Source organism: Mesoplodon mirus (assembly GCF_964341445.2).
Source record: "Mesoplodon mirus genome assembly, chromosome: 13".
NCBI classification, from domain to species: Eukaryota; Metazoa; Chordata; class Mammalia; order Artiodactyla; family Ziphiidae; genus Mesoplodon; species Mesoplodon mirus.
The window spans coordinates 13,043,870-13,062,427 of record NC_138989.1 but is presented as its reverse complement, the minus strand read 5'-3'; the positions used below and the strand labels follow the sequence as shown (position 1 = coordinate 13,062,427).

The 18,558-nt window shown below is 37.7% G+C and overlaps 1 protein-coding gene across 3 annotated transcripts in view; it reads right to left on the bottom strand.

Annotated features, from left to right (window-relative positions):
* The window catches only part of MED13L (mediator complex subunit 13L), a 290,942-nt gene that overhangs the window by 123,806 nt on the left and 148,578 nt on the right, over window positions 1-18,558 (bottom strand). For all 3 annotated transcript variants that reach the window (XM_082641500.1, XM_082641499.1, XM_082641501.1), the window contains exon 3: window positions 9,270-9,354. In XM_082641500.1, the coding sequence (XP_082497626.1) occupies window positions 9,270-9,354 (85 nt within the window). The remainder of the gene's footprint in view (window positions 1-9,269; window positions 9,355-18,558) is intronic.

The following is an 18,558-nucleotide window of genomic DNA, read 5'->3' as shown; positions in this document are numbered from 1 at the left end:
TTCTGCATAAGGGAGTCGTCAAAAGTCATACTGTCACCAGTGATGTGGCAGAAAGTTAGCAAAGTCACCAAGTACCTCCGAGAAGGTTGGGACCAAATTAATGAAGACGCTGAATGTGTCCCCTTTCTCTGCCCTGACCTGCAACTCAGTAGAGAATTAAAGAATTGCTGAGTTAGATGTAGATATGGTTAAGTATGAAGGCAAAGTTTCTTTTTACTCAAGAAACAGGTAAAAAGAACTCAGCAACTATCACCATCAATTTTTACACTCCTCAGTCTCTTAAATCTCAACTATGGCTGGTCCAAAAGAGAAACTCACTCACTCACTCACTCTCTCTCTCTCTCTCTCTCTCTCTCTCTCACACACACACACACACACACACACACACAGATACACATGGAGTCTCCAAGACTAGGCAATACAGAAAGTATTTCCATCTGGTGTTGTGTACTTTAAGTTAAGGAAGAAATGTGATGAGACGTGGCTTTGCTAAGAAAGACAGTTCTACCACCTGATTGATACCTGGGACTATGCTGGCTCAGGAGCAGATAATATATTGTGGTACTAATAAGCTCTTGGTTCTCAATCATTTTGGGGTCATGATTCTATGTTTAAAAAAAAATCTAATGAAAGTTATTATAGACTCCTTCTCCTAAAAAACGCAAGGAAAAGCAAAATACTGCATACAATTCCATAGTGTTGATGAACTCTGAAGCAGATCTTAGAGTGAGAACTTCTGTACTAAACACTACCACTAATCACTACTAACCCTGCTTTGGCCTAGAATCCCTCCCTATCCCATTCTATCCCTTCCTCCTCTATTTAATTCTATTCATCCTTTCTGTCCCAGATCAGCACAGCATTCTAACATCTACAAATCTGTACTTTCACCACTGAGTTGTAATGAATCATTTCTGTGGCTCTTTTCTCCCAAGAAGCTATGAGCAATTTGGGGGCAGACACAGTTATCTACCTTATTTACTGGCAATATTCAACAAATATTTAAGTGCTTATTATGTAATATGCTTTATGTTCTGCTCTAAAGTAATAGGTCTTCAATAAATATCTGAGAAATGAATGCTATACACCAATGAGTATTTTCCTATTCGCAGTATAATACTGTTACCCTTCTTGTTTGTAACCACTAATCATGGCCAGACTCACACTGTTATTTGAATTTTCTTGTGTGCATGTGTTTGAGGTAGAAAAAAATTATGTATTTCATTTCTTTATAGTCCATCACCACTCACTCCAGACTAAAATCATAGTAGATACTCAACGTGTGGGAAATCACATAGGTGTTAAAAAATTTTAGGAAGGGACTTCCCTGGTGGCGCAGTGGTTAAAATCCACCTACCAATGCAGGGGACACCGGTTCGGAGCCCTGGTCCAGGAAGATCCCACATGCTGCATGCATAGCAACAAAGCCCGTGTGCCACAACTACTGAGCCTGCGCTCTAGAGCCTGCAAGCCACAACTACTAAGTGCATGTGACACAACTACTGAAGCCCGGGCGCCTAGAGCCCGTGCTCCACAACAAGAGAACCCACTGCAAGGAGAAGCCCACGCGCCGCAACAAAGAGTAGTCCCTGCTCACCGCAACTAGAGAAAGCCGTGTGCAGCAACAAAGACCCAACGCAGCCAAAACTAAACAGAATAGAATAGAACAGAACAGAACACAATAGAATAAATGTTTAGGAAGACTGGCACTACTGCCCATATGTCTTAATTATACTTGAAGAACAAAGTTAAGCAAATCTTTTTAAGAGAGAGAATGCTAAGGTATAAAAACTACAGAATATCAGAAATATAATTTCCCTCTTTTATCTCTATCAACCTTTATTTTACAGTTTTTGAGGGACAAAATTTATATTTAAGTTGATAAATATATAAACCTAGCAGACAAACTTCATCTGCCAAAAAGTGCTTTAAATCAACATCACAAATAGTGCTAAGACTATGTATCAGTTAACCCTGGCTGTCCACTCAGTAATGCCAATCATTGTTATTGAGATTTTCAAAATTACCTTACTATTAAGATACGACAAAATTCTGTAAAGTAGTTCAATCTTTAAAGATTGATCTTCAAAGATCACAATGTGATTTCAGATTTATAAAATGTTTCGTAAGCAACAGTTCTAGGTAAGTATTCCTCTTTAGAAATAATTCCAAGCCCCCTACTACCGCCCTAAAAAAATCACTGTTTCAAGAAGAAAAGAAACAAACACGTGCTGAAAAATAAAAAAGAAATCAGGCTGTGTGTGTGTGTACATGTTTCTGTGTCATGCCCAACAGCTCTAAATAATTAACTACAAGAACAACTTGGCTCTGAAGCTGGCAAGCCCCAATCTCTAACCCTAAAGCCATGGGCAGACCTGACCTAAGTTTACAAGAGCCACAGCCGCAGCCGCGGCATAAATCAGCAAGCCATTTCCCAGACGGGATAGTTGGGAGGTTTAGAAGGGAGCCACCACTGGCTCGGCTCTTCTGCGCCCCTCATATTATGCAGGTGTGACAGTTTTCATAGATTTAAAAAGTCCAAGGATAGTGTTCCTCTACTGCATCCTCAACTAAACTGCCCCTCAGTGTTATCATATACTTACAGAGCTGCTTAGATAGACTAAATTTTATATAACTTTGTACCAGAACATCCTCACCAGCATCAAAATCTTTACCTCACCAATCCAATTTACATCAAACACGTATGAAGTCTCCTCCCAAGAAACTGCAGTGCTCTCAACTCCCAACTAAAAACAAAAAAACCCCAAAAAAACCCCAACCCATATAATTTAAGGCTGAAGAAACCTTTTCCAACTAACCCCTTCTATCTTCATTACTTTGGATCCCTACTGTGCCCTAGTGGGTGCTGTCCTACTGGATGCTGTCTCCTCTGGCCAAGTAATTCCTATTATTTCCACCCTCTCCAAAATCTCTGTAAGGCTAAGGTCTTTTGTAGGACTAGCCTCACCTGAAACATCCATTTGACTTTCAAACATTTAGTGTCTAATCCCACTCTCTAACCACACTAATAATAATAATAAATTTAAATTTAAAAGTTAAAGTCTTAATCCTTTCCCAGTCCTAAAAATATTAATAGATGAAATAATTAGTCTTAGGGTGAACATGTTTTTCTCTAGACATTTACAATTAGATATATGCTTTCATTCACTTGTGTCTACAATGTCTGTAGTGTCTCTTCCTTTAATGCCCCTTATGTCTAAAGGCTCATTTTTCTACTTCTTTTAAAGAACTGCACACTGCAGCAATTTAACAAAATGGGCATTTATTAATTACTCATTTCCAGCTCCTCTAATCACCTTATTTACCAAAGGACCCTCAATGTTGCAGTATCACATAACCATTTCTTCAACTAAGGCTATACTCTACCACCATTCTCTACTGAATATATCCATCGTCTTGAAATCCTTGAACCACTACATCCAAGGACCTTGCTCCTTTGCCCTCTGATAATCACCTCTACTGGATCACAATACCACAGGGCATTGAAAGCTACTAATTTACAAATATAATGTTACTGTTATCATATAATTCCAATTTTCTCCATGTTATTTTTACTGTACTTTTCCAAACTGAGTATCTTCACTCTAAACACCAACTCTTGGCAAATAAGAAGCTCTGAGCCAAGGCAATTTTACAGCTGTCTTATAAACTACCATGGGTGAACAGGCTGACAATCCATTAGGAAAGCAGCACCAATGGACTACTCCAAAGAACCATTATGTTTTACAAATATCAAATACCCACAGATTAAAGTCTCCCTAAGTAAGCATGGACCGGACAGAGCATAACAGCTTCAAGAGACCCATGTAATCTTCCATTGTGTGCAAAGCAATGATTTGCATTTTAGAGAGGGGGGAAAAACACAACAAAACCTTTCCATCAAAATCAGCTGTGTTTAATTTTAAAAACTTAAGAAAATTATAATTAAAGTATACTACCACACATAATAACAATTTGACAGCATTATGGCAGACATTTTAAGTATTTCTTCAAAGCTACAAAAGCAAGATTTTCATAAGTCCCATATGTGGTGCAAATCACTGAAACATTAATAAAAACTCTGGGTGATATGAACTCCACACATTTCCTGGACAACCAAATGTTTTACTTTATTTAAATAGGTACATGAGAAGGATATGGTATATTATGGAAACTATACAAATTATAATAACATAAGAGTAATAGCCATTAAATCTGCAATATTAAAAATGCCAAATGAAGAAATTTCTGAAAAAACCTGCAGGTTTTTGTTTTCCAAACTCTATTCACAGCAAAGTGGTTTTCTATTAGTGACGAGTGTGAGATAACCTAAACTTAAAATACAAAGTGTAACCTCTGACAAGTTCATTAGAAATACATACAAAATCCCATGAAATTGCAAAGACTGATGAAGAACAGTCTGAAATAGAGCATTATTTTTAAAAAGAGAAAGAGAGAGAAAGCAGGCACAAAGGGGTGGAGGGGGGAAGTCAAGTCAAATTAGCAGATTCTATAGAAGTAAAAAAACAAAATGGTATTTTATTATTCTGGTCATTTTGCCAAAAAGGGATAATTGATCATTAAGAAAACAGGAAGCACTCTACCTTCTCAGAAGAGGGGAAAAATAACCATGATTGTATGATCTAAAACCATAAGACTTAGAAGGCCTACACAGTTTCAGATACTGAAATTCTGACTCATAAATCACAGGTGAAGAAAATACCGTAAGAAGCCAATATGGCTCAAAGGTTTCAAAAACATGTATAAATACACCGATAATTGTGTTTTAGAAACATATCTGTGTTTTTAGTAATATAACCACACCTGTTTGGAATACAGGTTATTAGAAGAGAGAAGACCTCAATTAAAAGGTATGGTAGATTGCATCCTTTTCCCAAATATGTGCTATCCCTCCCTGTCCCATTGACATCAAGCTTGGCCATGTGACTTTGGTACCTCCCACTGATGGATAATACCTTCTCATCCACTTGACTTTAAGCTTGGTGGTAAATGTCTTGGGTCAATGAAATATGAGCAGAGATGGCATGTACCACTTCTGAACAGAGGCTTGAATGAATGCGCTATTATGTATTTTGCCACTGCTCTTTGCTCTTTATCAGGAATCTTTGACAGGGGGAGCCCCAACAGCATAATTCCTGCCTGGAGGTAAGAGGACATAGAGCAGTGCTGCAGTAAATGACTCACAATGGTCAGCAGCATGATTAAAGAGGTCACTGCAATACTTCGTGAAACAGTTATGAAGTTTTAAAGTAGGTCAGTGGCAATCAAAATGAAGAGAACTGAACTGACTAGAGGACTGTCTGGAAGGCTGGAGGAAAGGGGTGAGGATATATAGTAAGAATATATAAGGATATATAGTAATATATAGTAAGAACCACAAACAAGGAAAATAAATAACTTAGGGGACCAAGATAGTAAACAGGCCACCCCATGGAAGTAGGATTAGATGAATTATATATGACCCCCAAAGAACAGAATCAAGGTAAAGAAAAGAAAACTACAGGGAGACAGACTTCTGCTCAGCATAAGAAAGACTTTCTAACAGTGAGTATTCTCAGAAGATGAAAGGAACTTTGGAAAGTTCAGCTCACATAGTCAGAAGTATTCAAGGAAAGGATGGAGGACCACATAAAAAGGATATTATATTTAGAATGGTATTCCAGAATTAGCTGGGTAAACAAGACTAACTGACTTCTTTTTTTTTTTTTTTTTTTTGTGGTACGCAGGCCTCTCACTGTTGTGGCCTCTCCCGTTGCGGAGCACAGGCTCCGGACGCACAGGCTCAGCGGCCATGGCTCACGGGCCCAGCCGCTCCGTGGCATGTGGGATCCTCCCGGACCAGGGCATGAACCCGTGTCCCCTGCATCGGCAGGCGGACTCTCAACCACTGCGCCACCAGGGAAGCCCCTAACTGACTTTTAATGTTGTGTCCAACCTTGGAAATAGTAATATCAATACTTCTGTTAGTGAAACTAAGTCAATCTTATCTAAATAGAAATGCAAAGACATAACAGAAAATTGCTGAGAGTAAGACAGTAAACTGTATTTCAATAAATTTAGGTTGTAAACAGATAAGTAAGTTACAGCAAGTGCTCTAAGCTATGAGAAGAACAAAAGGGCAAGCATGTATTAGCCAACCCAGTTTCTGTTGACAATGAATAAAGAGAGCTAAAAACAATCATGTAAAATGCTTCCCTGTCTCATGAGTAGGGTAATTTTCATTCATAGAACACAGTTACTTAAAAGTTTGATGAAAAGACAATATTATTTTAAAGGACAAAAGAACTATTAAAAATTTTCAAAAGAATCTCAACTCATCCGTTCTAACAGTAGAAAGGGAGCCGAACAGCTTAAGTATTCATTATTTTCTAAAAGAAACACTGTTTTGTTTCAAAATAAACTCCTATAGGAGGATTCAAATTAAAATATGCAAAATAATAATTTATGGGGAAAAGGAATTAATAATTATTGAAAATAGGTCAAGTATTATGTGGCAGGCATCATACACAACATCTAACAAAAGCTCAAGATGCACAGTATCCTACATTTAATATAAAGGGCATTAACTAAGACTTTGTGAGGTTAGGGCAACTGTCCAAATAACAGACCCTGAAATCAAACCAAGGCCCAACCCAAAGTTCTGCTGAACTATCTCAAGCTTTATTGCATGACATACTGCATATGACACAATTAACTTTCTTATAAAATAATAATTCAATCTGACCTAGACTACAGTTTCTATCATAAATTCTGAATACATGAGCACAGAATAAATAAATTTTCTGCATTTCTCTTTTCTCCCAGTTTTTCTGCTCTTCTAATTTTCTTCCAGCAAAGAAACATGCTACCATTTAAGACACAAAATACTAAAAAGAATATAATTCAATCACAAATTCATTAATATTTTTCTGAAAAGAATAAATTATGATATAAAAAACAACACAGTGAGCTACAATTTTTTAAAATATGTACTTTGTTCCATATACATTAAAAAATTATTGGGACTTCCCTGGTGGCGCAGTGGTTGAGAATCCGCCTGCCAATGCCGCGGACATGGGTTCAAGCCCTGGTCCAGGGAAATCCCACATGCTGCAGAGCAACTAAGCCCGTGTGCCACAACTACTGAGCCTGCGTTCTAGAGCCTGCGAGCCACAACTACTGAAGCCCATGCGCCTAGAGCCTGTGCTCCGCAACAAGAGAAGCCACCGCAATGAGAAGCCCGCGCATCACGAGTAGCCCCTGCTCGCCGCAACTAGAGAAAGCTTGCACGCAGAAATGAAGACCCAACGCAGCCAAAAATAAAATTAATTAATTTTTAAAAATTATGTAAAAAGGACTGTGTTTAAAGGTACATTAATTACTATACAGATATAAGAGCTTTATTCTGGCACAGGATTATGGAAATAGTAAATTTTCCACATTTTCCTGAAGGGACTTTGTGTATACGTGTGTTTTGTTTTGTTTTGCAATGGGAGAAGAACTGCCAAATATCTGGAATATTTAAGAGTACTCAACTCTTAAAACCAATGCTTCTAAAATATACTGCCTTAGTAACAGATAGCCTCTAGGTCTACTCCAAATACAGAAGTAGGAACAAAAGTTCAGAATGAAAAATAGATAAATTTGGTGGGAAAGGTCTTTCTGAGTGACTTAAATTATGACAACTTATTAACTGTAACTTAAGAATCCTAAGCAGTGATATTGCAGTGATATTACCCTAGATAACAGCTTGGATAAGAAACTTGAAGGTACCAGAATGTCCTTCCAGTTTTGATCACCTAAAAGAACTATATATAAACTCAGGGAAGGAAGTACAAAGTTTTTCCCATAGACATTCTTAAATAATCCATTCTTTCTCATCTATGCCTCCCCTTAAAACATCATCCAGGGCCTGGGACATATTGTTATGCCAGCAAGTAAGGAGGTGTTCAAACAATGATGAGGACAGGTCAAAAAACCACAGGAGCCATCATGAAGGGGCTTCCCCCCGGCCGATCTGCAAGTACTCAGGCATCAAATTAAATGATAGTGATAAATTATAATTCACTGAGTAGAACAGGAATCCCTCTTTTCCAAATTTATATAGATAGAAAGATTAAGGGAGAGAGAGAAATACATAAATCCATGGGAGAAACTGAAAATCTTTTCCTTACAAAAGAATGCCAACTAATAGAAGGAATGGTGACATTACAGTCATACAAGTAATAACTGATATAGACAAGGACCACCCACAGAAGCTTAACCAAGTGACTCAGAATTTCATAACAAATGGGATAATTACACAATCTCATTGGATCTGGCCACAAATTACTTATTAATTTCAAAGACAGAAATAACAAAGATCATAGTTACTTATTAATCTACAGTGGAGAACCTTGGCAGAACACCACTCACGAGAGGGATCAATGCTAATAATCATCAATAATGAGAGGCTCAACAAATGGGCCTCCTCTTTCGATACACTGAGAAGGACACAACATCGTTTCTATGGTACTCCGATTGAAGAAGCATAAACTAAATCTAATCATGAGGAAACTATCTCAAATTGAGGTATATTATATAAAATATATGGCCTTAACTCATCCAAAATGTCAATGCTGAGAAAGAAAAAGAAAGGTTAAGGAACTCTTCTAGATTTAAAATGACATGAGAACTAAATATAATGCATGATTACAGACTAATCTTGGGGGAGGGAGGTTAAGCTAAAAAGAACGTAACTGGGACAAATGGTAACATCTGAGTTGAACTACGGATTAGATAATGGCATTTTATCAAGGTTTTATTTCCTAATTTTCATAATTGTACTGGGCTTATAGGAGAGGATGTCCTTGTCCTTAGGAAATGTACACCTAAATACTTCGGAGTTACAGAAGAAGAATCTCAAGTGTGTAAATGACTCAGGCGTTTGAGGGAATAAATCTGAATGCACACACATGAACACACATGATTCACACTGGGTGCAAAAGCAGGGTGGGTGAGAGGGTGAGCAATCACACAAATTATAAAGCAAACTGGGCAAAAGAAAAACTGTTAGTGAAGCTGTGTGAAAGGATATATGGAGTACTTTGTGCCACTCCTAGAAATTCTCTAAGTTTGAAATTGTATCAATATAAAAAGAAAGAAGAGATTTATATACATTTTTATAAAGTTGTATGTGAAAGTGTTTTCAGAATCACAGGAAACCCTCTGAGTATCTAGCATTATACTTGGGTGTGTCAAAACCACTGTGATGATATTCCTTCTCTTACCTTTCTAACAGATTGTGGATCGCTTTGAAGAGCAGCGTCCGACATTCGTAGGAAAGGCCATTTTCCCAGAGTCCTTCTTCCACAACTGAAAATAAAACAAAACAAAGCAAAACAAAAAAATGAACCAGTAAGCAGGGCATCCAAATAAAAATAAAAGAAACTTTAAAAATATTTTTCTAAAGCAAAGTTAATGAGCTAATTTAAGTAGATTAAATCGCACTGAAACACAGAAAAGAAGTTAAATATTTGCCCTAAGTCATAAGATACTTATGTACAGAAGGGAATAATGTGTTTTGATTTTAAAGTTATTGAAATATAGGCATGGTACAATCCCGCCCACATAAAGGTCTTACCCACCTGCCTCTTCAAAGTTTGAAATCATCCAGAATTCTCAAATTAATCTTTCTACCTAATAGTGTCACAAAGACTAATTTTGTTATTAAAGCTCTATTTAAAGTAACAAAATGTCACAAATTAATACAAAGGTTATCATACGTATTTTAAGAGAGAAAACCAGGAAAAAATATCCAAAAATGACATTACACAAATTTCTTTAAACGTTTTGAAAGCAGTATATGAATAGGATTTTACGGACATGATTTTAGGGAGAATGTCAGAAAATTAAATCTTAATATAGCATCAACTTTATTTCCTGAACTCATGATTTCATTAATGTTTAACATTTGGGGAAGCATATTTGCCTTTGAAATATGTTGTAGCATTACTTAGAGCCACAAGTAACTCTAACACAAGAGAATCCAACAGACTAACAATGCCTCATGTATTCCTAACGTTCTTTTCATATGTAAAAATTATAAAATGCCCTAGAGAAGATAGCTAATTTTCTTCTAAACTATATTAGTTCATGTCAACATAGCAAAAAATTGAAAGGATGCAAACGACATTTGCAGAAGAAAATTTCCTCTGCCTTTTACTTGGTGTCTTGACAAAAGTACTCACCAGAGAAAATTTTGACAGAGAACTGAAACACATGTTAAATCCACAACGCATTTTTAATGCATTTACCACACCAACTGATGTCTCAAAATGCATCTCTCCTTATTTTCCAATCAGAAAGAATTCAAAAAAGTGTACTTACATTTAAGGGTTTTCTCTACAGGACTTTTTTTAAATGATAAAACTGGATAAATATTTTTTTTCTTGGGATGTCAGATAACTCTATCTTCCTGACTATGTGGCTAATCATGACCTACCAAATTTTTCCAAATTAACCTCTTCAGAGACATTTTATATTATTTATAACTAGAGAAATGGAAATAAAGTACAGCAAATAAACAAACATTCCTGCTATCAATACATTATCTCTGTTCAAGACAAAACATCCCAAAATTTTCTACAGTCCTCTAAAGGCATCATGAATCTCTATTTTCACACATTTATCTTTGGGGTAGAGCTTTCCTGAGTGAGAAAGCAAGCTAACATTTCAATAAAAGGAACATCCCATATTAATTTGCTTTTATTTCCTAATGTAAGCTAAAAATTCCTAAAACTTCATCAAAATTCAAAGTCCAACTCTTCTGAATTACTCTTCAAATCAGTCACCAGTAACAGTTTTTTCTACATATTAGTCTTTTGTGCCATAAAGAGTACTGGTGATGCAGTATTTATGAAAAGGGTGTCCCATTCGTCTTTCCAAGATTTTCTTCCAAGTTGGTGACACCTATTCTGCATATTAAAAAAAAAACTTTTATAATTAAAACCTTCAAACATATTTTAATATAGAATAACAGACCTCAAATAAATTCCTAAACCAAATTACCAACATTGTGTCATCTGCTTAACCACCCTGCTTTCTTTTTTCTTTCTTTCTTTTTGTTTTTCTTCATATATTCTGAGGCAAATCCCACTCCCAAGTACTTCATTATATATCAAATCAGAATCTAAACAAGGTCTATCAATTACCTCTCAAGTTATATCTCTTAAGTCTCCTTAATCTGCAACAACTCATCTCCTCTTTTCAAACATGTCATTTATTTACTGAAGAAACCAGGTTAGTTGTTTTATAGAATACCTCACATTCTGATCTGATTGTTTCCTCATGATATTATTTTTTAATGTTGGCGCTACTTTGACCTTAACAGAAGATGTCAAAGGAAAGTTCTCAAACAACAGAGCTCTATTTCTTCCTCAAATGATCCTCAAATAATTTGTTAACTGAAATGTTGAAGGGTTATAGCTGTCTAGACATGCAATGTGGACTACTAAACAAATGTGAGCATGCACAGGCAATGCCAATTACATCACTGTCTTAAGATACCATTATGATTTTATCCTGACTTTTAACAATTTTTAAAATAGGTCTTAGAAATTTTTTCTTGAAAAAAAATCTTACAAGAGCAATTACAAAAAACCTACACCTAACATTGTACTTACAGTTAAAACCCTGAATATTTTCCCCTAACATCAAAAACAAAGCAAGGATGTCTGCTCTTACCACTCTTATTCCACATTACAGTGGAGGTCTCAGACAGTACAAGAAAAAGAAGTACCAGGCATACTAACTGGAATGGAAGAAATGAAATGATCTTTTTTTTGCAGATGACATGACTATTAGAAAGTCCTAAAGAATCAACAACAAAAACGCTACTAGAACTAAAACTGAGTTTAAGTCAGTTAAGGTCAACAGATACAAAACAATCCTATTTCTATAAACTGTAATGAATAATTAGAAAATTTTTAAAATTTGAGTACCACTTATAATAGCACCAAAACCCATGAAATCCTTGGATCTAAATCTTACAGTTGGGAGACTTACACCAACTGATTTCCAGATTTACTATAAAGCTAGAATAAACAAAACAATATGGTACACTACAGAAAGGACAGATATACAGATCCATAGAACAGAATAGAGAGTCCAGATATAGACCCACAAATATATGGTCAACTGATTTTCAACACAGCTTGCAAAGGCAATACAGTGGAGAAAGAACAGTCTTTTCAACAAATGGTGCTGGATTTAATGAATATCCCAATGTAAAAAAATCAGCCTCAAACCCTACCTCACACCATATAGAAAACCTCAAAATGGATCATAAAACAAAATGCAAAACCTGAAACTATAAAACTGTGAAAATATAGGAGAAACCTTTTATAAGTTTAGTTTAACCGAAGACTTCAAAGATACGACACCAAAAGCATGATCCATAAATAAAAACTGTTAAAAAGAGCTTCATCAGTACGAAGAACTCAGTTCTTTAAAAAGCACGCAAAAGTTACATTAAGCTATGGAGAAGATAAGTCACAGATGGGGGAAAAGCAGTTACAAATCACATATCTGACAAGGACTTGTATTCAGAAGATGCTATTCTTGAAAAAAATCCCTAAACAACACAAATTAAAAAAAAAATTTTAGAGAATGGACAAAAGATTTGAACAGATACTTCACCAAAGAAGATACATGAATGGTAAGTAAAAACATGAAAATATGCTCACTAGTCATCAAGGAAATGCAAATTAAAATCAGTAAGATAACACCCATTAGAATGGCTTAAAAGAAAAACTGAAAATACTAAGTGCTAGTGAGCATACAGAGTAACTAGAATTGTCCTATACTGCTAACAGAAATGCAAAATTAGTACAGTCACTGTGGAAAAGTTGACTCTGGCAATTTTTCTAAAGTTAAACATACACTTTACATACAGCCCAGCGATATCCTTCCTAAGTATATATTCAAGTAGAATAAGAACTTAGGTTCACATGAAAAACTGCAGCAAATGTTTTTACTTGTTCCCCCCCAACCCCATAACTGACAAAAACTGGAAACAGTTGTCTCTCAACTGGGGAAAGGACAAACAGTGGAAAATCCATATAACAGGATACTATTCAGAAATAAAAGGAACTACTGATACACTCAAACCATGAATGAATGTCATTATGCTAAGTGAAAAAAGCCATACTCAAAAGACCACATGCTATATGATTTCATGCACAGAACATTCCTGCAAAGGTAAATGAGGTAATGTAAACTGTTCAATGGTTTCCAGGGATGGGGGTGGTTGGAGGAGGGCTTGATAACAAAGGGACATGAGAAATTGGGGCAAGGGGTGGATGGGGGTTGGGGGGGTAGGTTCTGGATTATGCTTACATTGATTTTTTTTGAAATATATTTTTAGTGCTAAAAATGAGAACAGGGACTTCCGGGGAAGATGGCAGAAGAGTAAGACGCAGAGATCACCTTCCTCCCCACAGATACACCAGAAATATAGCTACACGTGGAACAACTCCTACAGAACACCTACTGAAAGCTGGCAGAAGACCTCAGACCTCCCAAAAGGCAAGAAATTCCCCACGTACCTGGGAAGGGCAAAGCGGAGAGATTCCCGCACAGAGGATCGGTGCCGACCGGCACTCACCAGCCCGAGAGGCTTGTCTGCTCGCCCGCCGAGGCGGGCGGCGCTGGAAGCTGAGGCTCGGGCTTCGGTCAGAGCGCAGGGAGAGGACTGGGGCTGGCGGCGAGAACTCAGCCTGAAGGGGGCTAATGCGCCACAGCTAGCCGGGAGGGAGTCCGGGAAAACTCTGGAGCTGCCAAAGAGGCAAGAGACTATTTCTTCCCTCTTGGTTTCCTGGTGCGCAAGGAGAGGGGATTAAGAGCGCTGCTTAAAGGGGCCCCACAGACAGGCGCAAGCCGCGGCTGAAAGCGCGGAGCCCAGAAACGGGCGTGGGACGCTGGGGCTGCTGCTGCCGCCGCCAAGAGGCCTGTGTGCGAGCGCAGGTCACTGTCCACGCCCCCCTTCCGGGGTCCCGGGATCCAGAGACGGCTTCCCTGGGAGAACGCACGGCGCGCCTCGGGCTGGTGCAACGTCACGCCGACCTCTGCCGCTGCAGGCTCGCCCCGCACTCCGTGCCCCTCCCTCCCCCACGGCCTGAGTGAGCCAGAGTCCCCGAAGAGGTTGCTCCTTTAACCCTGTCCTGTCTGAGCGAAGAACAGACGCCCTCCGGCGACCTACACGCAGAGGCGGGGCCAAATCCAAAGCTGAGACACGGGAGCTGTGGGAACAAAGAAGAGAAAGGGAAATCTCTCCCAGCAGCCTCAGAAGCAGCAGATTAAAGCACCACAATCAACTTGATGTACCCTGCATCTGTGGAATACATGAATAGACAACGAATCATCCCAAATTGTGGAGCCAGGAGTCAGTGCTCTGCCTCTGAGGTGGGAGAGCCAAATTCAGGACACTGGTCCACAAGAGACCTCCCAGCTCCACATAATATCAAACGGCGAAAATCTTCCAGAGATCTCCATCTCAACACCAGCACCCAGCTTCACTCAACGACCAGCAAGCTACAGTGCTGGACACCCTATGCCAAACAACTAGCAAGACAGGAACACAACGCCACCCATTAGCGGAGAGGCTGCCTAAAATCATAAAAAGTCCGCAGACACCCCAAAACACACCACCAGACGTGGACCTGCCCACCAGAAAGACAAGATCCAGCCTCATTCACCAGAACACAGGCACTAGTCCCCTCCATCAGGAAGCCTACACAACCCACTAAACCAACCTTAGCCACTAGGGACAGACACCAAAAACAACGGGAACTACGAACCTGCAGCCTGCAAAAAGGAGACCCCAAACACAGTAACATAAGCAAAATGAGAAGACAGAAAAACACACAGCAGGAGAAGGAGCAAGATAAAAACCCACCAGACCTAACAAATGAAGAGGTAATAGGCAGTCTACCTGAAAAAGAATTCAGAATAATGATAGTAAAGATGATCCAAGATTCTATTTCCAAGATCCAAAATCTTGGAAATAGAATAGACAAAATGCAAGCAACAGTTAACAAGGACCTAGAAGAACTAAAGATGAATCAAGCATCGATTAAAAACACAATAAATGAAATGAAAAATACTCTAGATGGGATCAATAGCAGAATAACTGAGGCAGAAGAACGGATAAGTGAGGTGGAAGATAAAATAGTGGAAATAACTGCTGCAGAGCAAAATAAAGAAAAAAGAATGAAAAGAACAGAGGACAGTCTCAGAGACCTCTGGGACAACATTAAACGCACCAACATTCGAATTATAGGGGTTCCAGAAGAAGAAGAGAAAAAGAAAGGGACTGAGAAAATATTTGAAGAGATTATACTTGAAAACTTCCCTAATATGGGAAAGGAAATAGTTAATCAAGTCCAGGAGGCACAGAGAGTCCCATACAGAATAAATCCAAGGAGAAATATTCCAAGACACATATTAATCAAACTGTCAAAAATTAAACACAAAGAAATCATATTAAAAGCAGCAAGGCAAAAACAACAAGTAACACACAAGGGAATCCCCATCAGGATAACAGCTGATCTCTCAGCAGAAACTCTACAAGCCAGAAGGGAGTGGCAGGACATAATTAAAGTGATGAAGGAGAGAAACCTGCAACCAAGATTACTCTACCCAGCAAGGATCTCATTCAGATTTGATGGAGAAATTAAAACGTTTACAGACAAGCAAAAGCTGAGAGAGTTCAGCACCACCAAACCAGCTTTACAACAAATGCTAAAGGAACTTCTCTAGGCAAGAAACACAACGAAGGAAAAGACCTACAATAACGAACCCAAAACAATTAAGAAAATGGGAATAGGAACATACATATCGATAATTACCTTAAATGTAAATGGACTAAATGCTCCCACCAAAAGACACAGATTGGCTGAATGGATACAAAAACAAGACCCATATATATGCTGTCTACAAGAGACCCACTTCAGACCTAGAGACACATACAGACTGAAAGTAAGGGGATGGAAAAAGATATTCCATGCAAATGGAAACCAAAAGAAAGCTGGAGTAGCAATTCTCATATCAGACAAAATAGACTTTAAAATAAAGACTATTAGAAGAGACAAAGAAGGACACTACATAATGATCAAGGGATCGATCCAAGAAGAAGATATAACAATTGTAAATATTTATGCACCCAACATAGGAGCACCTCAATACATAAGGCAAATACTAACAGCCATAAAAGGAGAAATCGACAGTAACACAATCATAGTAGGGGACTTTAACACCCCACTTTCACCAATGGACAGATCATCCAAAATGAAAATAAATAAGGAAACACAAGCTTTAAATGATACATTAAACAAGATGGACTTAATTGATATTTATAGGACATTCCATCCAAAAACAACAGAATACACATTTTTCTCAAGTGCTCATGGAACATTCTCCAGGATAGATCATATCTTGGGTCACAAATCAAGCCTTGGTAAATTTAAGAAAATTGAAATTGTATCAAGTGTCTTTTCTGACCACAATGCTATGAGACTAGATATCAATTACAGGAAAAGAGCTGTAAAAAATACAAACACATGGAGGCTAAACAATACACTACTTAATAACGAAGTGATCACTGAGAAATCAAAGAGGAAATTTAAAAATACCTAGAAACAAATGACAATGGAGACACAACGATGCAGCAAAAGCAGTTCTAAGAGGGAAGTTTATAGCAATACAATCCTACCTTAAGAAACAGGAAACATCTCAAATAAACAACCTAACCTTGCACCTAAAGCAATCAGAGAAAGAAGAACAAAAACATCCCAAAGTTAGCAGAAGGAAAGAAATCATAAAAATCAGATCGGAAATAAATGAAAAAGAAATGAAGGAAACGAGAGCAAAGATCAATAAAACTAAAAGCTGATTCTTTGAGAAGATAAACAAAATTGATAAACCATTAGCCAGACTCATCAAGAAAAAAAGGGAGAAGACTCAATAAAATTAGAAATGAAAAAGGAGAAGTAACAACTGACACTGCAGAAATACAAAAGATCATGAGAGATTATTACAAGCAACTCTATGCCAATAAAATGGACAACCTGGAAGAAATGGACAAATTCTTAGAAATGCACAACCTGCCAAGACTGAATCAGGAAGAAATAGAAAATATGAACAGACCAATCACAAGCACTGAAATTGAAACTGTGATAAAAAATCTTCCAACAAACAAAAGCTCAGGACCAGATGGCTTCACAGGCGAATTCTATCAAGCATTTAGAGAAGAGCTAACACCTATCCTTCTCAAACTCTTCCAAAATATAGCAGAGGGAGGAACACTCCCAAACTCGTTCTACGAGGCCACCATCACCTTGATACCAAAACCAGACAAGGATGTCACAAAGAAAGAAAACTACAGGCCAATATCACTGATGAACATAGATGCAAAAATCCTCAACAAAATACTAGCAAACAGAATCCAACAGCACATTAAAAGGATCATACACCATGATCAAGTGGGGTTTATTCCAGGAATGCAAGGATTCTTCAATATACGCAAATCAATCAACGTGATACACCATATTAACAAATTGAAGGAGAAAAACCATATGATAATCTCAACAGATGCAGAGAAAGCTTTCGACAAAATTCAACACCCATTTATGATAAAAACCCTGCAGAAAGTAGGCAGAGAGGGAACTTTCCTCAACATAATAAAGGCCATATATGACAAACCCACAGCCAGCATCGTCCTCAATGGTGAAAAACTGAAACCATTTCCACTAAGATCAGGAACAAGACAAGGTTGCCCACTCTCACCACTCTTATTCAACATAGTTTTGGAAGTTTTAGCCACAGCAATCAGAGAAGTAAAGGAAATAAAAGGAATCCAAATTGGAAAAGAAGAAGTAAAGCTGTCACTGTTTGCAGATGACATGATACTATACATAGAGAATCCTAAAGATGCTACCAGAAAACTACTAGAGCTAATCAATGAATTTGGTCAAGTTGCAGGATACAAAATTAATGCACAGAAATCTCTGGCATTCCTATATACTAATGATGAAAAATCTGAAAGTGAAATGAAGGAAACACTCCCATTTACCATTGCAACAAAAAGAATAAAATATCTAGGAATAAATCTACCTAAGGAGACAAAAGACCTGTATGCAGAAAATTATAAGACACTGATGAAAGAAATTAAAGATGATACAAATAGATGGAGAGATGTACCATGTTCTTGGATTGGAAGAATCAACATTGTGAAAATGACTCTACTACCCAAAGCAATCTACAGATTCAATGCAATCCCTATCAAACAACCACTGGCATTTTTCACAGAACTAGAACAAAAAATTTCACAATTTGTACGGAAACACAAAAGACCCCAAATAGCCAAAGCAATCTTGAGAACGAAAAATGGAGCTGGAGGAATCAGGCTTCCTGACTTCAGACTATACTACAAAGCTACAGTAATCAAGACAGTGTGGTACTGGCACAAAAACAGAAAGATAGATCAACGGAACAGGATAGAAAGCCCAGAGATAAACCCAC